This window comes from Pongo abelii, chromosome 23 (assembly GCF_028885655.2).
Source record: "Pongo abelii isolate AG06213 chromosome 23, NHGRI_mPonAbe1-v2.0_pri, whole genome shotgun sequence".
Taxonomy (NCBI): domain Eukaryota; kingdom Metazoa; phylum Chordata; class Mammalia; order Primates; family Hominidae; genus Pongo; species Pongo abelii.
In genome coordinates, this window is record NC_085929.1 from 43,502,946 (window position 1) to 43,525,675 (window position 22,730).

Genomic DNA, 22,730 nt, shown 5'->3' on the forward strand with positions numbered 1-22,730 from the left:
TATGCGTGTTGCATATTGTATTGCATTCATATTGCTGTTTTCACCGTGCCTAATAGGGCTGAGTGTTTGTTGTTCTCAGTCAACAGGCACCACAAACACTCAGCCCTGTTAGGCACTGCACTGTCATACTACGTACACTGCAGTACAATTGACTGATAGAGTAGAAGTGGCTTTGGGTAGAAATTCCTGGGTTTGCACCCCAGCTTCCTATGCGTATAATCTTGTACAATTTCCTTGGCCTCTCCAAGCCTCAGTTTCCTCACCTTCATAAAGGGAATGATAACATTTTTGAGGACTGGTATAAGGATGAAATACAGTTGCGTATATAAACCATGTGGCACATAATCATTTGCCACGTTATCATTTCTATGTCAGAACAGCACAGAGTCTGCTTTAGCCACAAGACTTTGGGTGGCTCATTTTTTCAGGTGTCACATGTGATGGGCACATAGTAGTTAATAAAGACAAAGTCTAGTGTTTCCAGTGCTCAGAACAGTGTCTTGCAGAAACTAAGTACCCAGTAAAGAAGTTGAACTGAACTCTGCACTTTGCACATAATTAGGTACTTGACAAATATTAAATCAAGTCAGATTCACTTCCCCGTATTGCATTCCGATCCAATCCTACCTTTAAGTCATTCCCGGATGGGCACAGTGGCTCACGCCTGTAATCCCAGCACTTTGGGAGGCCAAGGCGGGTGGATCACTTGAGGTCAGGAATTCGAGACCAGCCTGGCCAACACGGCGAAACCTCGTCTCTACTAAAAATACAAAAATTAGCTGGGCATGGTGGCACACGCCTGTAATCCCAGCTACTCAGGAGGCTGAGGCAGGAGAATAGCTTAAACCCAGAAGGCGGAGGTTACAGTGAGCCAAGATCACACCACGGCACTCCAGCCTGGACAACAGAGCCAGATTCCATCTCAAAAAAAAAAAAAGACAAAGAAAAAAAAGTAAATAAGTCATTCCCTTCTGTGGGAGGAGGGGCAGCTGAGGGAGAAGTGGGAACATGTCTCCTCTTCTCCTGGTAGTGATTTTGATTCTTCCTCTCGCTTTTGATCTTTCAAAAGCAAGATGACCACCAGGACAAACTATTATTTTGAGGTCGCCAATGAACCATTCCTGCATACAGTAATACTCTTATGTATTCCCCTCTCACAAAGTCTGGGCTTGGCCATATGTCTCTTTGGACACAGGGACATTGACAAGCCAGTGCAAGGCTTGATAAACAATTGCACATTGAATCTTGTCCCCTGAGATGGCTCCTTCTTGAAACCCAGTTCCCGTTCCAAAAGAAGCTCAAGTGAGCCACGAAGAGAGGCCCCACGAGAGAGAGTGATGATCAGCCAGCCCCCCACTGTGGTTCTCATCCCAGCTGAGGCACTAGGCGTGGGAGAGGAGCAGACGTCTTCACCGCAGATGTTATACAGAACAGAAATGAGCTGTACCTCCTGAGCCCTGCCTAAATTGCTCAATCATGAGCAAATTAAGGATCATGTCGTTTTAAGCCCACAAGTTTTGGTGGTGTTTTGGAACACAGCAAATAATAAATAACCCATGGGTAGAGCACGGTCTGAGGGTGCAAGTCAGTGATCTGGGGGTGGAGTGTGCAGCGGGCTTAGAGGCTCATCAGGTGAAAAGCTTCAGGATCAACTGCAAAACAGAACTGCCTGACCTAGAACCCATTATCTGGGGACTCTTCCCTGGGGCTCCAAGTCCCAAGGATCTTATGGGCTGAGGATGCTTTTGGCTGCTTAAACAATCAGGAGGTCCTCAGGCTCATATTACATGAAGTCCAGAGGCCAGCGGCTTCTGGCCAAGTTGATGGAGCAGCTCCGCGAGGCCATGGAGGACCCAGAATGTGCTGCATGGTCTGCAGTTCCTCTGGTCACAGGTGTCTGGCAGGAGTGGTCTGGGCTGCATGGTTCCTCATTCATTACATCAGGAAAGATGGATGCTCTCCCAGCATTCCCAGTGGAGAAAAGAATTTCCCAGAAGGCTGCACACATCCACACATTTCCTTGCATCTTATTGGCCCAAATTGAGTCACATGTGAATGACTGAACCAATCACGTGCAAGAGGTGGGGTTGGGGTAGGGGTTAAGAATCACCATTGACCAATCAAACCCGCCACTAGATTGGAGGAAATATGTGTGGCCAGTTCCTCTGACGTCCGTGTCTCGTGGGGGAGGAATGGATGTCTGGGAATAATTGGCATCTTCTAGGAAGAGCATGTAGGGTAACATCCAGCAGTGTCCACTATAGGACCCCCTCACATAGGGCATGTGGGAGAAGCCAGGCACCCTGGGCTTGAGACAGAGTCATGCCCAGCTCTCATGTCCCTTCCTGGGATAATGGGTGTAGGTACGTGTGTGTGCATGCATGTGCAGGAGGGAGGACTAGGGAATAGTTTGGGATCCCAGGGCTTCTATCTTCCCCCAGTTGGTCTCTCCAACACCACACATCAGCCTCCACTCCAGTGTGAAGAAAGGCACCAAGCACAGGAGAAGAACTCAGACCTGAGCCTTTCCTTATTGTTAGCACTTTATTTGAGTAGAAGACACCTCTACTGCGTCAAATCTAGTACTTTGAGCTCGTAGATTTACTGTTTTCTGCATATTTCTCTTCCAGTGCTTTCTGCAAGTTCAGGTTCATAGCATTTTTCTGGTGCCACCGTCCTACAGAGAGCAGGAGAAGAGACAGCACAGATTAGATCATCCAGCAGTCTCTGGAGTTGCCCAGATCCCAGGGATGACTCGTACCTCTTCCAAGTCCACCTCTGGCTCTGTCTCCTGCTCTGGTTTCTCTCTGACCCTTAGAGCCGACACACCCTGCCGGTGGAGGACAGTCCCTGCCTCCCATCACCCGCAGCTCCTCACTTACCCAGATCATCCGTCTTCCTGCCATGCCAGTGTTCTAAGTCCCTCACTGATTTCTCAATGACCTCTGGTGTGTAGGAAGCCTTCATGAGGCTTTTTGTCTCCTCAGCAGCCCCTGTAGAATACCATGAAGAAACCCCAAGTGCCCAATTCAGTGTCAGTCAGGTACTCCATGGTTTATATTGGGTGTCAGTTTCCTCTACGGATAGTAAATTGTGGAACGGAAGGAGAGTGGGAGGGGTTTCAAAGTAAAGTCGTTTGGGTTCAAACCCAGACTCCATTATTTATGGGTAGTATAGCCTCAGAGAAATTTTTAACCTCTCTGAGCTTCAGTGTCTTCAACTATACCAAGAAATGAGATTTTTTTTCATGGTTGGAAAGACAAAATTATTGGACATTCATCAAGACATCTAGCAAGTGGCAACTAATACCTGTAACTTAAGAAAACTCATCTCTGTTTTCAAAATTCAAACATGCACAAGCGGATACGTTGCAATGATCAAGAGTCAGCAGAAACACCAAAGGACAAAATCTCCCAAATTAGCAAAGATTTGAATGATCAGATACAGAATACAAAATAAGTATATTTAGGCCGGGCGCAGTGGCTCATGCCTGTAATCCCAGCACTTTGGGAGGCCAAAGCGGGTGGTTCACGAGGTCAGGGGTTTGAGACCAGCCTGACCAACATGGTGAAACCCCGTCTCTACTAAAACAAAAATTAGTTGGGCGTGGTGGCAGACTCCTGTAATCCCAGCTACTCAGGAGGCTGAGGCAGGAGAATTGCTTGAACCCGGGAGGTGGAGGTTGCAGTGAGCCGAGATCGTGCCACTGCACTCCAGCCTGGGCAACAGAGAGAGACTCTGTCTCAAACAAACAAACAAAAAAAAACTATATTTAATGATTGAAACCATAAGAGAGAATAAAAATATAAGCAAAGAGTAAGAAACCATCCAGAAAGAGCAGATAGATTAGTAAGAGAAGCAAACGGAATTTCAGAAATGAACACATAATAATTGAAAAAAAATTAAACTCCATGGCAATAAGATGCCTGGGACTGGCTTTGAAATAACCTTGGGTGGGAGTGGATGGGTGGGAGAAAAGATGAGACAAGATCGGCTATGTATTAATCATTGTTGAGGCTGAGTGGTATATGCAACATCTATTTATAAACTAAGTTCTCTTCTTTTCCATAAGCTTGAAAATTGCCATCATAAAAGTTTAAAAAGAAATTCAATTAACAGGTAAAATAGCAGATCAAATAAAGCTGAGAGAAAATGGTAAACTGGAAGATATACCTAAAGAAATTAATATTAGGATGCAATACAAAGAAAAAAAGATGTGGCCTGGGCGCGGTGGCTCACGCCTGTAATCCCAGCACTTTGGGATGCCTAGAATATATATATAAATTCTATATATACATATATATAAATCCTGTATATATATACATATATAAATTCTATAAAATAAGAACATGTAAGCTGGGGTGGAGGTCGGGAGAGTAATTAAAGTTAATTAAAGTTTTGTTTTTTTTTTTGAGACAGAGTCTCGCTCTGTCTCCAGGCTGGAGTGCTGTGGCTCAATCTCGGCTCACTGCAACCTCCACCTCCCAGGTTCAATCTACTCTCCTGCCTCAGCCTCCTGAGTAGCTGGGATTACAGGCACGTGCCACCACACCCAGCTAATTTTTGTATTTTTAGTAGAGACGGGGTTTCACCATGTTAGCCAGGATGGTCTGGATCTCTCGACCTTGTGATCCACCCATCTCGGCCTCCCAAAGTGCTGGGATTACAGGTGTGAGCCACTGCGCCCAGTCAAATTTAAAGGCTTCTAAGGCCCTTAGTGTTCAGGAAAACACAAATGCCTAGATTAACTTTATAATTTGTTAATTACGCATATAAAAATGTCAAAGGTAACCACTCAAAGAATAAGAGGAGTAGAAAAGAACAAATATCAGATTGAGAAAAATAAGAAAGCTGATGCAAATCCAAAAAGAGAGAGAAAAAGAAGCCACAAAGAAAAAGCAGCACACCATCCTGGCTAACATGATGAAACCCCGTCTCTACTAAAAATACAAAAAAAAATTAGCCGGGCGTGGTGGCGGGCACCTGTAGTCTCAGCTACTTGGGAGGCTGAGGCAGGAGAATGGCGTGAACCCAGGAGGCGGAGCTTGCAGTGAGCTGAGAGCGCGCCACTGCACTCCAGCCTGGGCAACAGAGTGAGACTCCATCTCAAAAAAAAGAAAAGAAAAGAAAAGAAAAAGCAGCACAAATAGAAAACGCAAAATAAGATCATGGAAATAAACCCAAATAGTCTATATCAGTAACAAGAATCAATAAGAATGAATTAAACCCATTCGTTAAAAACCAGATGATGACACTACAGAAAATGTTTTCCAGGTATATATCATTGAAAGCACATTTAAAGGGACACAAAGAGAGGATAAACATGGAAGAATAGAAAAAGATATACCCAGGCAAACACTAACCAAAAGCAGTCTGGTCTAACTATATCAGGCGAAATAGACTGTAGGGCAAAGCCACGATGAAAAACAAAAACAACTGCAATTCATTAAGGTAATGTAATGATTCTGAACTTGCTACATTGAAATAATCTCAAAATAGATAAGGCAAAATTGACAGAACCACAGGACAAATGGACAAAGCTGCTATTATAGGGGGAGATTTAAAGACATATATTTTAGTAACTAATAGATCAAGCAAAGAATATTAATAGGGATTAGAAGATTTGTGCGGAAATCATCAACAAGCCTGTTCTATAGACAAATGCAGAATCCCTTACCCGAGAGATTATTATTATTATTATTATTATCATTATTTTGAGAGGGAGTCTTGCTCTGTCGCCAGGCTGGAGTGCAGTGGCACGATCTCGGCTCACTACAGCCTCCGCCTCCCGGGTTCATGCGATTCTTCTGCCTCAGCCTCCCGAGAAGCCATTACAGGCATGTGCCATCATGCCCAGCTAATTTTTGTATTTTTAGTAGAGACGGGGTTTCACCATATTGGCCAGGATGATCTCGATCTCTTGACCTTGTGATCTGCCTGCCTCCACCTCCCGAGAATTTTTTTTTTTTTGAGACGGAGTCTTGCTCTGTCACCAGGCTGGTGTGCAGTGGCACAATCTTGGCTCACTGCAACCTCCGACTCCCTTGTTCAAGCAATTCTCCTGCCTCAGCCTCCCAAGTAGCTGGGAATACAGGCACGTGTCACCACGCCCAGCTAATTTTTGTATTTTTAGTAGAGACAGGGCTTCACCCTGTTGGCCAGGATGGTCTTGATCTCCTGACCTCGTGATCCGCCTGTCTCAGCCTCCCAAAGTGCTGGGATTACAGGCGTGAGCCACCGCGCTCGGCCCCTGGAGAGATTATTTTTAAGCACACACAGATCATCTACAAAAATCACCATCTACTGGGCTCTAAAGCGAATCTGAACAATTTCAAAGAATTGAAATCATTACAGGGCTGTGTTCTCCAATGACAGTGACACAAGCTGGGAGATGGAATCCACCCCAAAGACAAGAGAGCAAAACAAGAAAGAGGAAGACACCAAATAGAGGAAATCGGAATTCCAACAATGGAAAGAAGTGAAAAAAAAGAAAATCCTTGGTAAGCTGGTTCAGGGATCCCTGGATACCTGGACACAGAGGGAAAAAGACAGGACATAAGCTACCACTCTGCCTGCTCTGTGACTCAAAGACACAATGTCCAGGTGAGCCCAGCCAAGGTTTTGATTTGCACTTGGCTTGTCCTTACCATGGGCTGACCCTCTACTCTCCCCTGCCAGCCCTGCTGCATGGAGCAGATGAGGACCTTCATGTTAGCCCACAGGGGTGTCCTGCTGCATGGAGCAGATGAGGACCTTCATGTTAGCCCACAGGGGTGTTCTGCTCTGACCTCCTTCTGAAGCTGGAGCCACGGTGAGTTGGGAGGCAGAAAATACACAAAGGGCCACTCACCCTGGCTATATTCCTGCAGGCCATCCCACATGGTCCCCCCGCAGCCCTGTCTGTGGGAAGCCTATACACCCAGGACTCACGGCCGTGCCAATTCTCTCCCCACATGGAGTTCACTAAACTCTCAAGACACCCAAAGCCAGACTAAGACCCAGAGCCAGCTGCATTTTCCCCCATGCTGTTTCCGTGATAGTGAATAAATTTCATGAGATCTGATGGTTTTATAAGGGGAAAATTCTTTCACTTGCTTCCCATTCTCTCTTGTCGGCCACCATATAAGACGTGCCTTTCACCTTCCACCATGATGTGAGGCCTCCCCAGCTACATGGAACTCTGAGCCTATTAAACCTCTTTTTCTTTATAAATTACCCAGTCTCAGGTATGTCTTTCTCAGCAGTGTGAAAACGGACTGACTATATTATATTTAATGGTGCAATGTTAGACTCAAGAAGGAGATAAGCATGCCTGTTTTTCCTGCTTATATACACCATTGTCCTAGACAGGTCAGCCAGATGCTGATATAAAGGTGAGAAAAGCCTAGTGTTTAAGAATTTAAACTCTAGCCTCTGACTGGCAGGGTTTAAATCCCAACTCTGACCGTTCCTACCTGTGTGGCCTTAATTAAGTTATTTAACTTTTCCATGACTCAATTATTTTTTATCTGGAAAAAAATGGGAATTGTAGCATTTACCACATGGGATTCATGTGGAGAATAAAATATATATATAAAGTACTCAGAGCAGTACCTGGCATATGTTAAATACTATGCATAAATGTAGCCATTATTACTATTCAAAAGCACCCCTAAAGAATCTATAAATAATTATTGGAATTAATTGGTGAGCTGCATAAAGCTTCTGGATATGAGATTAATATACAAAAACAAAAATTGCATTTGTGTATATGTTATCAGCAGCAAAGTTAGAAAATATAATTTTAAAAAGATATCATTTTCAACAAGCAGCCAAAAAAGAGATTCTCCTGAGTAAGTCTAACAAAAACACCTGCATGATGTTTATAGAAAAAAAAAATCACAAAATGTTACTGAGAGATATCGAAGGAAGATTTAAATTAATGGAGGTATACACCATATTCATATATTAGAAAATTCATTATAAAGCTGACAACAGCCCTTAAGTTGAGCTGTAGATTCAATGTATTTCCAATCAAAATCCCAACAGGGTTTTTCATGGAAATTTCTGTATATTAATAACATTTGTATGGAAGAGTAAAGGGCCTAGAAACCCAAGACATTAACTGGTGATGGTGGTGGAGGGTTGGTAGTGAGAGTATTGCCTGACCAGATATCAGGCTACTTATAATACCTTGGTGATTAAAAATGTAATATTAGACCAATGGACAGAATAAAGCGTGGAAACTGATCTATGCATGTGTCGAAACCTGATGGATAACAGAGGTACCACTGTAGGTCACCGGGAGGAAAGATGAGCCTATTCAATAAAAGGTACTGAGGCAGTCAGTAATCCACATAAAGAAGGAATTGAAAATGAATCCCTACTGGGGAAAGATTTCTGGTGTTGTCGTTCCATTATTTTGAGGGCTGGGCACATAGATGCCCAAGGAATGCCTGAGCTCCTCATCTCGCTCTTTATACAGCGGGGCAAGCTGCCTAAAGTTTCCTCAAGCCTCAGTTTTACTACTTTCTTAAATGGCTAAAACTCACAAAAGCCGTCTACAGTTCTTGAAAATGAATCCCTACTTCATACTAAAAACAAAAATCAACTCCAGGTGGATTAAAGACTTAAATGTGAAAAGCAAAACTAAATATTTTTGAAGATTGTATAAAAGATGATCTATGATTTAGCGTAGGATAGGAGTCCCTCAACCTGCTCCCCCTGGCAGCTTCTCTAATTCAGTAAATAGCCATCTCGTCCTTCCAGTTGTTCAGGTCAAAACGTTGAAGTCAACCTTAATTCCTGTCTCTCTCCCCAAAATCTATTCATTAGCATATTCTCTTCTCTCTGCCTTATACAAATATCCAGAATCCTACTACATCAAGCTACCTTCACCATTACCTCCCTGAGCTGCTATATTGCACAATGGTGCCTTCCAAAATAGTGCAGTGCACTAGCCCAGCTTCCAACACCAAGCCACCATCATCTGTCCCATCTGGAGTTTCGCAGCTGCCTCCTACAGGTTTCCCTGTTTCTGCCCCAGCTCCCTACGTCCATTCTCCCCGTAGCAACTGGAGTGAGCCTTTAACCTGAGCCAAACAGGGCCATTCTCCTGCTTAAAATCCTGGCTTGGTTTCTCATCTCACTCCAAGTAAAGACCTTCCAGCAGGTTTCACGACCCAGCCTGTTTCCTCTGATGTCTTCTGCCTCACTCCTGTGCAGCCATACCAGCCTCACCAACCTCAAACAGCAAATGTAAAGGCTAACCCCGGGTGGGTGGAGACAGAGAGAGACAGATGGATGGGCACACTGACAGCACTGTGTGGTAGGGTGAAGCCCTGATTCACAGTGTTTGCCAATTTCCAGAGTGTAAATACTACTAGCATGGCCAATTTTAAGACAGCATTTATGTGCCAGTCAGTTCAGGGAGACAATTGCCTCTTGTGAGCTGGTGCAAGCTGCTATGAGCTCCAGCACACCCTTGGCACAGTTCTACTTCCCAGGCGGGATGATGGGACACAGACATTTTTAAAAATAGATTCTTTTACATTTATGTAGACATTATCATACAAAGTTGTATGGAACAGCTATTTGGTGACCGATAGTTGTTAAAGAGAGAACTGGAAGGCAGGATCTGGAAGGCCAGGAACAGAGAACAAGCAGAACTGTATTCTCGCTTTCCTCCCCCAGCACCATCCCTTCTCCAAGCTCAGAGAAAAATCCAGAAAGGCTTCCAGTGGGTATCTGGTTCCTCGGGTGACAGGGATCCGAGCCAGGTGGAAGAGATTTGTCAGGCCCTGGGAGCACTGGCGAGGGCCTGGAGTGAGGAGAGAGGAAGGAGCCGTACCAGAAAAAGCCTCATTTTGCAATGAGGCCAAACCAGAATGTGGGGCAGAGAGAAGCCCCTGCGTGCTGTGACAGGCATCTGAGCTATCCAGAAGACCCTGGGAACAGGATCATAGCTAGGGAGGTGACTTAGTGGTCAAGAAAAGACTATGAGGCTTTGAAGGCAGAAGGAACACCTGACTTTGAGTCCTAGACACAATGCAGACTACTGAGAGTTCTAAGGCAAATGATCTTAAATCTGCCCGTGAAATGGAGCTAATAGCAGTCTCCCCACCCCAACCAAACAGGACTACACTGATCCAGTGGAAACCCTCTGTAAATGTCAGAGCCTCCAACCCACCCTTTCTTTCTCCCCAGGTGGCGCCACCTCCGGGCTCTGGAGAAGAAAAATGATAGCCTGACAGCTACTGAGTGCTCACCATTTGCCTCGGCCAAGCACCTTCATGTGGCACTTCATAAAGTCCTGCCAGTGACCCAGCAAGGGCCATACTCTCATTATCATCCCCACTGTACCGAGAAGGCAGCGGATGGAGAGGTTGAGGATGCCACCTAAGGTCATACCCAGCTAGTGAGTGGCTGAGCTGAGCTTTGAACCAAACAAACTTGATATTGTCACTGTGGCCAAAGGTGCCTGGGATGGGGCTAGGGGTGTGGGGAGCAGCAGTCCTGGGCCTTCTACTGGGTCCTGGGCCTCCTACTGGCAGATTAAGAACAAGAGGTGGGCAGGGCGCAGTGACTCACTCCTGTAATCCCAGCACTTTGGGAGGCCAAGGTGGGTGAATCACTTGAGCCCAGGAGTTTGAGACCAGCCTGGGCAAAATGGTGAAACCTTGTCTCTACCAAAAATACAAAAAAAAAAAAAAAAAAAAAAAAAGAAAAGAAAAGAAAATAATTCGCCAGGTGTGGTGGCGCGCATCTGTGGTCCCAGCTACTTATGGGGGCAGGGGAGTGGCTGAGGTGGGAGGGGTGTTTTCTTGAGCCTGTGAGGCGGAGATTTCAGTGAGCCAAGATTGTGCCACTGCACCCCAGCCTGGGCAACAGAGTGAGACTTCAAAAAACACAAGAAGGGAAGGGAAGGGAAAGGGAAGGAAGGGGAGGGCAGGGGAGGGGAGTGGAGGGCCGGGGAGGGACCAGAGGTGCCTGACTGCCAACTGGGACAAATCATCCACACATCAAGGACAGGGGACTGGATGTTCCCAGCACTCGCAAGCTGACATAGAGGACACACGGGCATGAAATAAGTGTCCTTGAAGATGTGCCCTGGGGTCCTAGACCTCATATGGAGTGGAAACCCCAAACGCCTTCCCTGCCCAATGCCTGGGAGACCATGGGTGTTCACGGCCCCACCCTTGCCCTTTGACTTGACCTCGAAACAAGTTTGACCGCATGTTGTAGCCAAGATCATAGTAGTCTGAGAAGACGGAGGACATTTCCACACGATTCTGGGTCCTGCTGGGCCATGAGCTTGCCCTCTTCTGGCCCTCGAAGACTTCATCAATAGCCCTTTGAGCCTGAGCAGGGAGGCAGGGACAACAGACAGGGGATGGAAAAGCAGTGTCAAGCCCCATATCTCCCTCCAACTCCTCCTCCCTTGACCCTGCCCTCCCCACCCCGATCCCACCTTTAGCCTGCAGCCCTCAACCTATTCACAGGGCTGGGGAGCTGGAGTATACAAAGGCCCCAGCCCTAACCCCTCTCATCACCCACACTGCTGTGGGTGGGGGGCATCAGGTTAACGATCATAAAACCTCTTCCAAGCATTGAGCACCTGCTAAATGCAATATAGGGTGCCACTCTTCCCACCATTTTATAAATGAGGAAAGTGGGCCTCAGGAGGCCAGAGATCACCCAGTTCACATGGCTGGCAGGCCACAGAGCCCTGGCTTGCCTCCTACGACTGAGGCATCACACAGGGCAGCTCTGGGTGGGTGCTTAACTTTCAATGAGGCCAACTCCTTCTTCATACCAGTAGGGAAACTGACACGCAGAGAAGCTGAGCTCAGGCCCAGGGGCAGGACACCTAGGTTTGAGTTCCAATTCTGCAATATATCAGCTGTTGACTTCAGCAAGCCTCTTCTCCGCTCTAGGCCTCAGTTTCCCTACATGTAAAATGTGAAGGCAGGGTGGAACTGGATGGTCTTTGAAGTGGCTTTCAGCTGTGACACTTGCTGGCTCAATGACACTTGTGACATAAGTTACAGGTGGGCAGAAAACACAGATTTCTTGATTCCAGCCAGGGACAATGGTGGCTGAAGAAAGAAAGGACTTCTCCCAAGGCTGGGCAGGGCGATGAGAGGTAGTGACCACAGAGTCAACCTCAAATTGGGACAAGTTCCTCTAAGTGGGGCAGAACATATCAAGATTGTGACCTTCCAGACTTGCTGGTGGTGGGGTCACTGCACTTTAAGATGACAGAGTGGAAGGGGAGCCTAGGAGAAGCCTGACCCCCAGCTTTTGTGACCCAAGCAGATCGTAGCCCCTCCTTGGGACTTGGTTATACCATCTGTTAAAAAGGAAACAATAACTCCTGCCTGACTTTCCACACAATGCAGTTGCTATGAGGGTTGAGATGGTGGCTTTGAAAATATGTCTCAGAATGCCAGGGCAGAAAGAACACAGCATTTGACCAGAAATGGTAGATGAATTTTATCTTAAGTTTCAGTTGATTCGTAGTGACTGCCTGGAATGCTATATTGGGTGGAAAAGAGTGCTGGCATTGACTAGCAATGTCTGCCATGAATGCAGGCTGGGAGGGTTGTGATACGTACACCATGTATTTGTCAGCCTGATCTAGTCCAACTGCCTCGCTTTACAGATGTGGAGACTGAAGCCCAGAGAGGGTAAGTAACTTATCCAAAGTCACCTAGCATTTAGGAGCAGGTCCAGGATTCAAACCCAAGTCTTCTGATTCCCAATAAATGCTATCCATCCACTAAATGTGGTCTTCTTTGGGAGACTTGTTCAAATGGAAAACATCCAATTCACACAAAAGGCTTTTAACTGCAAAGTCATTAAGGACCAGAGTTCCAGAATCTGCTGACCCAGTTTGCACCCTCGTCTCGCACAGTTGGGTGAATTTGGTTGACTGACTTAACCCCTCTAAGCCTTGGGCTCCTTATCTATAAAATGAGGACAATAATAGTACCTTCCTCATGGGTTGCTGGGAAGATGTAACAACTTGTTATACGTGAAGTTTAAACAGTGCACAGTGGCTGGCACACAGCAGGTGCTCAGGAGATACTGCTTTCTAGTGGTATTATTATAGGGACTCTGTACTCAAGAGCGAGTTTATCTTATGTCCTCATTATAAGACTCTGCATCACCCTCCTGGCCCCTGCTGTGACACCTGCTCCTCGGAGACCAGCTGGTCCACCACGTTGCTCCCAAACTTGTGGCGAATGTTGTTAGGAATGATGCTGCCCTTCTGGTTCGTGGGCGTGCTCCTCTGGTCCTGGGCCCCCAAGCTGGGACCGTCATCTGTCCCCTGGTACGGCTGAGCCCCCTCTCCCAAGGTGGCCCTGTTCTCTCTCAAGGAGGATCGAGAGCCTCCGTTCTTCAGGGACCTGGACTGTGGGTCCATCCCCAGAGAATCCCTGCTGGCAGCAGTCGGGGGTGGAGGGGGAATCTCCTTCAAGTGGCATTGCCCTAGGGAGCTGCCTTGAGCGCTGGCTCCCTGGGGCAGGGGCTGTGGGGACGACAGACCCTGGTTCTTGAACTTGGAGGTGTCCAAGGAACTGTAGGCCGCTTTCCAGGGGTCCAAGTCCTGCTGGCCCTCCTTGTCATTCGGATGGGCCCTGGTCAAAGTGGTTGTACCTGAGCAGGACAAAGAGAAACAGAGGGGGAGGGAGATAGACACGGAGACAAGGGCAGAAAGTAGAGGGTGGGGAAAGGGGCAGAGATGGGGGTGAGGAGGGGGAACCCACAGACAAAGAGCCCCAGAGCTCCACAACCAGAGAAGGGGAGATGGACAGAGAGAAAGCGCAGGAACCAGAGGCATGGGTGGGAAATTAGGAGACACAAAGGGAGAAGAGAGGTCAGCCCGCCCTGCCTCCCACGGGCAGGGTTAGTCCACATTGCCTGGGGCAACAAGGGCTGCCGCCCAAGCCTGTCCCGCCTTGAGGCCTAGCTGTGTGACCACAAGCAAGGGGCTTGGCCTGTCTGTGCTTTCGTGTCCCTGGTTCCATTTGGATAGTTCCTTTCCCCACTTTTCCATCTTGAAACCTCCCCCTCTCTCCGCAGTGAGAATCTGGCAGCAGCGGCACTGGCAGAGGCGTTCCTGGGGCTAAGCCACGTGCCTGGGAAGTACTGGAGTTGGATGGGACTCCCAGACTTTGCTTCCAATGCAAGGCTGCTCCCCAATACCTACCTCCTCCCTTCGCCAGGGCTGAGAAGTGGCGTCATCCCAGCCACCTCCCAGGCTCTCTCCTCCCCACCTCTCCCTGTCTCCCACGTCCCTGCCCACAGCCTCCGCTCCTCTGGGTCTCTTGCTCTCAGCCTTCAGTGTCTCCTCACAGCCTGGCCCCATCCTCCACCCCAGATTACAGCTGTAAATGTGTTTGGTGGTCTTCCCTCCAAAACCTCAAGACGAGTCCTCCAGTCCTCTTAAAAGATACATAGGGGCTGGGTGTGGTGGCTGTCAGACCTCTGAGCCCAAGCTAAGCCATCATATCCCCTGTGACTTGCGCGTATATATCCAGATGGCCTGAAGCAACTGAGGATCCACAAAAGAAGTTAAAATAGCTAGTTCCTGCCTTAACTGATGACATTCTGTTCCCGCCCCACCCTAACTGATCAATTGACTTTGTGACTATACACCCTCCCCACCCTTGCGATAATGTACTTTGTGATAGTCCCCTACCGTTGTGAATGTACTTTGTACGATATGCCCTCCCCACCCTTGAGAAGGTACTTTGTAATATTCTCCCTGCCCTTGAGAATGTACTTTGTAAGATCCACCCCCTGCCTGCAAAAAAATTGCTCCTAACTCCACCGCCTATCCCAATCCTATAAGAACTAATGATAATCCAACCACCCTTTGCTAACTCTCTTTTCGGACTCAGCCCGCCTGCACCCAGGAGATTAAAAAGCTTTATTGCTCACACAACGCCTATTTGGTGGTCTCTTCACATGGACGCACATGATAGTGGCTCATGCCTGTAAGTGGTCATTAAGGGCCTCACACCCGCAAGGGTCATTAATGACACGCCTGTACATGGTAGCTCACGCCAGCACTTTGGGAGGCCAGAGTGGTCAGATCACTTGAGGTTAGGAGTTAGAGATCGGCCTGGCCAACATGGTGAAACCCCGCCTCTACTAAAAATACAAAAATTGGCTGGGTGTGGTGGCGTGCACCTGTAATCCCAGCTACTGGGGAGGCTGAAGCACGAGAATCACCTGAACCTGGGAGGCGGAGGTTGCATTAAGCTGAGATCACGCCACTGCACTCCAGCCTGGGCAGCAGAGCGAGACTCCACCTCAAAAAAAAAAAAAAAGAAAAAAGATACATAGCTTTGTTTCGCTTTTGTGTATGAATGAGACCAGAGTCGTGTGTTGCTTTGTAACTTGCTGTTCAATGCACCACCCTGCCTTGGGGATCTACTCAAGGTAGCGGAGACAGCCCTAACTTCCCTTCGGAGCCCTGCAGGGCTCCACCACCACCCCACAGGGGGACATTCAGATCGATCCAGTTTAGTTTCTCAGAGAAGGATGCTGCAAACATCAGGCTTTGGCAGCCACTGGGGTTTTTATTTCACACCCACGGGTCCCTGCTCTGCTGTCACAAATGTGGAGCTAGGGGAGGGCCCTTCTCGCCTACTCCTCAGGGGACTGCAGACCCTTCCCCAGGGCAGTGGGAGACAGGAAGCTGAGGTTTCTCTGCTTCCCTGCCCACTTTCTCCTCGCCTTCCTTCCTCTCGGTGCCTTTGTCATGGCTCTTTGTCACCTACACGATAGGCAGAGGGAAAACCTATTCCCCCAGACCAGACTTCCTTCTTCCTGTACTGGGCTCTGCCCCAACCAGCAGGCAGCCAAGCAGAGGGGCACATCTGGGGACAGCTGGACTGTCAGGATGGGCATGATGACCCTCCTCAAAAGAGCGGATGCAGAGACTGGGAAGACCACCCACCTGATCAACCTCAGCCCCCCTCACCCTGCTCCTGAAGAGCCTGAGGGCCCATCGCAGGAATGGGCTCCTCTTGGATTCGGGCTTAGGACAGCCAGTCCTGCACTGCCTCCTCTATCAGCACGTGCTGTCGCCATTGCTGGCTCATGCTCAGCCTGCCCTTTAGGGTTATGGGCATGCTTATGGCTGAAATGTGTCTTGTATCCCTGGCCCGGAGAGCTAGCATATTCACCAACACCTCAACTGAGCAAAAACCTACTGCATGTCAGGTGCTGTGCCAGCTGACAGGGACACAACAGGGAGCTGAAAAAGCCAACCCTTTTCCTCTCAGGGTTGAATATCTGTTGAATGAATGAATGGATGTTGCATGAATGAATTAAGACCTGCATCTGCCGTTTCAAGAATCTCATTGCAACTACACCTTTCCTCTACTCCATTCATTCAGCTGTAAAATGGGCAGAGTAAACCCTGCTTCATTTGCTATTATGAAGATCAAATGATCAGTCCACAGAGTTTATCTAAATGTGGCCATGTATCAGGATTCCCTAGGCTCTCATTAAAAATACTGATTCCTGGGCCCCTTTCAGAGCTGCTGCATCAGAAAGGCCCTGAATCTGAGTGTTTAACAAGGCCCCTGGGCATTCAGGTCATTGGAGGAAGATTTTAGCAGGATCGCTGCCCCAACTCACTGGACTCTTTTCTCCCCATCCCACCTGCCAGCCCCAGCCACCCTCCACTCACCCCTGGGGACCGTTCTCAGAGCAGGCCTGACTCAGTCATGCCTGTATTGAAATCTTTCCTCTTGTCCTCAGGGCAGAGTCCCTGCTCTCAGAACTCCACAAAAGTGCCAGACCTCTTTCCCTACCAGGCCTTTGCCTGGGCTGTCCCTCCTGCCTGGAACACTCCCCTCCACTCCTTGGGCTACACTACCCCTGGTCTTGGATCACATGTAACCCCTTATATACCTCCCATTCACTGAGGCTAAGCCCCTCACCATGTTCCCCCACAGCACTGCCCTTCTGGTGCACACAAGACTTAGAGCACCTGAGTCACCCCCTCAGGATGGAGACCATATCGGAGTGATAATCCCTACACATGGCAGGATGGGAGAGCTCAGTAAGTCCATTCCCTCCTTTTTCCTTCTGTCTTCCAACAGAATGCCCCCTATGAAGCCCGGGCCGATGGTGGGTCTGGAGGCCAACACAAGACGGAAGGGGAGGAGAAAGGGCCGGTGCCCTGCTGCCCCAGGGATTCCCTCCAGAAGCCTGGATGTGCATTCAGCACATCCCTGGTCTGCCCGTCCTACCTGCTCGGTGGCCCAGCTCCATAGCCTCTTGCTGTGGGACAGGCAATTCCAAGCTTAGTCCTGTAAACAAAGCACCACGTTTCATCGTCTCAGATGACACACAGAGTCTCTGTGAACAAGGATGAGCTGGGAGCTGAACAGGAAGGCCTGTGGCTGTCTGCCCGCCCCTGATCAGAGGTTCCTAAGCTGCTCCTGGTGCCCTCTGGCACTGCCCAGACCCATGGAGCCTCTGCCCCATTCACTCATCACCCCTGGCACACGGGCTTCCTCCTGGACTTCTGCAGCCTCTGCCCTCTCTGAAAAGCCCTGGCCACCCCCACCCCACCCCACCAGTCCTCAAAGACCTTTCTCAAGCAGCCTTGGGACCCTGGGCTCCTTCTACTCCTTCATAATCTTTTCATCTCCTCCTCCTCTTCTCCCCTATCACCACCACCCTAGGAGACCCTAGCAGGCCCCTGGCTGTGAAGTCCATTGCCCCAGCCCCCAGCCTGGCAACCATCTGTCTTCCTGCAAATAGGATTGTATCCATTTGCTGACTGCTCATTCATGGTCAGGGAAGGGAGGCAGCTTAGCCACCACAAAGAAGAGACAAGAGCAGGAACTCACACTTTGCTCTGGTGTAAACTACGTCTTCTCTCTAAGGCCTTTGGGTCAAATCAGAGGGGTGGCTTCAAAAGCTGCTGCAGCTTTCATGTTTGTGTTCCATTTTCTTATGTGATCTTTTTCTTTTTTCTTTCTTCCTGTCTTTTCTTTTTTTTCTTTCTTTTTTTTTTTTTTTTTTTTTTTGAGACAGGGTCTTACTTACTCTGTTACCCAGGCTGGAGTGCAGTGGTGCAATCTCAGCTCACTGCAACCTCCGCCTCCCAAGTTCAAGTGATTCTCCCATCTCAGCCTCCCAAGTAGCTGGGATTACAGGTGTTGTGCTACCACACCTGGCTAATTTTTGTATTTTTAGTAGAGATGGGGTTTCGCCATGTTGACCAGGCTGATCTCTAACTCCTGGCCTCAAGTGATCCACCCGCCTTGGCCTCCCAAAGTGCTGGGATTACAGGTGTGAGCCACCACACCTGGCCTGTGACTTCAGTTTTGTTTGCTCTCTTTCCCTGGCTCTCCTTGGTTTGCTCATTCTGATGACAGCAAATGCCATGTTTTGAGCTGCCCTATAGAGCAGCCCATGAAGCAAGAAACTGAGGGTGACTTCTGGCCAAAAGCTCGTAAGGAATAGAAGCCCTGAGTCCAACAGTCTTTGAAGAACTGAATGAATCCCGACACCTGAATGAACTTGAAAGTGGATCCTTCCCCAGTTGAGCCTTGATATGAGAACACAGCCTGGATGACACTTTCATTACAGCCTGTGGGATACCTGGGCCAGAGGACCCAGCCAAGTCAGGATCCTGACTCCTATAAATTCTGAGATCATAAATTTGTACTGTTTTAAACATGCAGTGTCAAGCTTCTAAGCTTTATGGTCACTTGTTATGCAGCAATACATAGCTAATACATATTTTGGTACTAAGAGTGGGGTGTTGCTATAACAAATACTTAAAATTTTGGGACTGAATTTGGAACCAAGCAGTGGTCAGAGTCTATAAGGAGTTTGAGAAGCATGATAGAAAAAGCCTAAATCACCTTAAACAGTTTTTTTTTTTTTTTTAAGCAGAAATCTGGAGTTGGAAGATGCTGCCAGTGAGGGCCCAAATGGAAGTGAGGAATATATTACTAGAAATAGTGGAAGAAAGACCCTTGTTATGTAGTTGCAGAAACAGTGACACTGTCATCTGCAGTTATGTGACTAATGAACTGAGTGATTTAGCTAAAGAGTTCCAAAGAAAAGATTGTAGTTGCCTCTTAGTTTCTTCTTACTACTTGTAGTGAAATGTGAGAGGAAGGTGATGAAATAAAGAAGGGACTGTTAAACAAAAAGATGCCAGTACTTAATGGTTCTGAAGTTTCATCCTCTCCAGATCCCAAAAGATGCTAAAATTAAGAAATGGCTTCAGAATACTGGAAAGTGTGCCCAAGAGTGTGACTGTGCAACTTCTTGTTAAAACTTCAGAAAGATCAAAGGACCAGGGTATTACTCTGTCACACAAAGGGTGCTTTAAAGAGATTAAAGAGATGCCTGATATATCCTCTTAACAGAACCATAGGACCTCTAGGAAGCTTAAGGATCCTCAACAGGAGCCCCAGTTAAAAAGGGGTGTGACTTTTGTTCAACGGAGTGAACCCCTGTAAGTTTTACTGTTGAGAAAATAACATCAGCAAAATGTTGGCAGCTTGAGGTAAAAGGGATAGAAGCAGTACAAAATGAAAAGATACCATTGAACAAAAAATAAAAATAAAAAAGGCAAGTCAGAGAGTGGAAGCAAGAGTCCAGAAGGCAGAGCTGAGAGCCATGGAGAATTATTCCCGGCCTTGAAACCTAATCAAGGAACGTACAACATTTGTGTGGCTGGATTTCAAAACTGCTATGGACCATTGACTCCATGTCTCCATTTTCCTCAATTTTGAATAGGAATGTCACTAGCTCTTATCCTATGCCTATCACATCATTGTATGTTAGGTGTGCTCAGGGCAAATTACTTAGTTTCACAGATCTATGATGGAGAATAATTGAATTTGAGAAGCTGTACTTAAGGAACAACACTGGAGAAGCCTCAGCCACACCTGAAGCTGATTTATATGACCAGATTCTAGCTTTTAAACTGATGCTTTAATAGGACGAGAATTTTAAAGATCTTAGCAGAGGATGAATGTATTTCGCATGTGGAAGGGATGTACATTATTGGGGGCCAGAGGGCAGACAGTGGTAGGCAGTTGACATGGCTCCCAATGATCCGTTTCTTGGTATAATTCTCTCTCCTTTAGTGTGGACTGGACACAGTGATGAATCTGGCAAAAATGAGGGATGTCGCATCCGTGATGAACTTATAAGAGACTACGACTTCTGTCTTGTTCACACACTCTCTTCAGCTCTCCTCAGCTCATCTTCTCTGACGGAAGCCAGTTTCCCTGTTGTGAGCTGCCCTATGGAGAGGTCCACAGGGCAAGGAACTCCAGAGGAGCTGGATCCTGCCATGTGAATGGGTTCCTTCTCTGGTCGAGCTTTGAGGTGAGACTAGAGACCCAAGCAACACCTTGATTGCAGCCTGTGCTGCAATTGAGAGACCCTGATTGAGAGACCCTGGGACAGAAAAATCACCAACACTCCACCGGTATTCCCAACTCACAGAAACTGCGAGATAGTAAATGTTGTCTTAAGCCCACTAAGTTTTGGGGTGATTTGTTATGCAGCAAGAGATAACTAACACAAGTCCATGTCAAGCATTCTCACATCTGGTAAATTAGTCTGGTCTTCACAAATACCCAGTAAAGTGTTCAGAGACACTACTAACTTATCTTCTTTCACAGATGGAGAAAATGAGGCTCCAAAAAGACACAGGACTTCACCAGGTGGGGCTAAAATTAAATTGCACATTTTCAAGCTAGGTGAAGTTCAAGTTAGCTCCTTCAAGTTGTCTTTCTCCTCCTATCCCCATCCCCCATCCCCAGCCACCCACCTGACGTGCCCACAGCAGCTCTGTACGTCCCAGTGCACTGCCAGTCCACAGCAGTCTGGATGGGCTACAATAGAAGTGTGGACTCACTTCCAGTTTCTGACCTGGAGAGAGAGAACCCAAGAGACTTTGGTCAAAGAGGGCGGGAAGGTAGTTCCAGTCTAGGCAGTCTTCACTCACAAGCAACTCTGAATGGGGAAAAGGAAGATGAAACCCCATGTCCTGGAAGAACCCTGGCCCTTCATAAGTCTCTGCCTCACCTCTCCAATCTCTTTGATAACAACGGGAAACACATGAACCACACTGATGTGTGCTGAAGCCCAGGAGTGCAGAACCCTGCTGCAGAACTACTGGTGAAGACCAATGGATGGTTGCTGGGAAGTGGCCTCCCCTAGATGTTCATTGGAGTTGCCATGGTGATCACTATACACAGGGCTCTGTTACCTCAGAGGGCTGATAGGCCCACCCCTAGGGAAAAGAGGCCAGGAGAAAGCCAGGACTGAGGAGGCAGGAGGGGCTTCATGTATTGTTCACTCTCTCATCCACTGGAGAATGTCGGTTGAGCCCCCACTACTTGCCAGGTGTGCCAGGCACAGGGGGCTCAGATGCTACCAAGTGCAAAAGACGTTCTTGGGAGTTCAAAGCACTAAGTAGAGAGAAGAAGTAGTTCTGTGTAGGAAAAAAGAGGAAGGACTTATGAAAGAGCCATTTGAGTTGGATCTTGAAGGATGCGTAGGAGCTTAACAGTTTCGAAGGGATGAGAATATTAAAGGCATGAATGTGTGTAACAGCATAAATGTAGATCAAGGTCAATGGGAAAGGAGAAAGATGCATCTGGAGCTGTGTGATTTGGATTCCCAGGAATCAGGGACCTGGGAGTAAAACTCAAGCAAGAATGGAACAGCGAGAGTCCCCTCTCCTATTCCTGAATAACAAGGGCTACAGAAGGAGATCAACAAAATTAAGTGACTTCTTTTCTGCAGAGAAAAAGGAGGCAGAAGTCATTGGTGCCAGCACTGGCCCATTCCTGCCTGGCTGTTGCTCAGCCTGGACAAAGAGTAGGTATAGTGAATGCCTCCTGCAAGCCCAGCCTTTCAGGATTTCCCCAGGAAACAGAGAGTGCTGTGGTTAAACTTGGAGTCCCCAGAATCTGGGCCTGTCACTTATTAGATAAGAGACTAGCCAAGTCCTTTAGCTGAACTTCTTTCATATGTGAAACAGATATCACCCAACACTAAGGATAAGGGTGATGGGTGAATAAAACAATTTTTTGCAAAATGTAGCACATTGCCTTGCACAGAGAGAGACATCACAAAACTCTAAGCTACTTCCACAAGCAACCCATCAGCAAGTCCTTCAGAGTACACTAGACTTGGATGCCTTCATCCACCTCCACAACTCCCCCCACTCCCTGGTCCAAGCCACCCCCATCTCTTGCCTAAGTATTATCTATTGTTGCATGACAATCTTGCCATAAACTTCAAAGCTTAACATACAACTGTTATCTCACAGTTTCTTTGGGTCGGGCGTCTACTCATGGCTTAGCTGAGTTCTCTGCGTTGGGGTCTTAGCAGGCTACAATCCAAGTATTGGCCAGGGCTGCAGTCTCATCTGAGGTTCCACTGGGGAAGAATATGCTTCCAAGCTCATGTGGCTGTGGGAGGATACAGTTCCTTGCAGTCTGTTAGACTGAGGGTCTCAGGCTCTCTCTGGCTGTCAGCCAGAGGCTATCCTCAGTTCCTTGCTCTGTGGGCCCCCCAACATGACACTGACTTCATCAAAGCCAGCAAAGAGGGGGTCCCCTTGCAAGATGGGGCATTACAATACTGTGTACCATAATCACAGAAGTGGCATCCATCACCTTTGCCGTAGGCTGTCGGTTAAAAGTAAGTCACGGGTCCCACCCTCAGTGAAAGGG

General features: G+C 47.7%; 1 protein-coding gene across 2 annotated transcripts; it reads right to left on the reverse strand.

Annotated features, from left to right (window-relative positions):
• Positions 1 to 2,525: 2,525 nt before the first annotated feature.
• On the reverse strand, positions 2,526 to 22,304 carry CIMIP4 (ciliary microtubule inner protein 4). 2 transcript variants are annotated; one of them, XM_063723046.1, is made up of 8 exons: positions 21,073 to 22,304; positions 20,816 to 20,916; positions 17,256 to 17,315; positions 15,223 to 15,302; positions 13,175 to 13,641; positions 11,195 to 11,339; positions 2,883 to 2,993; positions 2,526 to 2,677 (listed from the first exon to the last, which is right to left on the reverse strand). In XM_063723046.1, exons 5-8 carry the CDS (start codon positions 13,406 to 13,408, stop codon positions 2,580 to 2,582), a joined length of 588 nt encoding a protein of 195 aa, XP_063579116.1. In that variant the 5' UTR covers positions 13,409 to 13,641; positions 15,223 to 15,302; positions 17,256 to 17,315; positions 20,816 to 20,916; positions 21,073 to 22,304; the 3' UTR covers positions 2,526 to 2,579. The 2 variants fall into 2 exon arrangements, with proteins under 2 accessions (XP_063579116.1, XP_054399350.2); XM_054543375.2 differs by lacking the exon at positions 15,223 to 15,302.
• Between the last annotated feature and the right edge of the window lie 426 nt (positions 22,305 to 22,730).

What these genes read in the sequence shown, in the direction of transcription:
- CIMIP4 (XM_054543375.2), bottom strand. Translation starts at nt 17,277, where the DNA reads ATGGAGCTGGGCCACCGAGCAG. An exon ending in GGAGCTGGGCCACCGAGCAG is followed by an intron (nt 13,642 to 17,255) that starts GTAGGACGGGCA and finishes TGTCCTGCTCAG; the next exon opens with GTACAACCACTTTGACCAGG. An exon ending in AGCTGGTCTCCGAGGAGCAG is followed by an intron (nt 11,340 to 13,174) that starts GTGTCACAGCAG and finishes CTCCCTGCTCAG; the next exon opens with GCTCAAAGGGCTATTGATGA.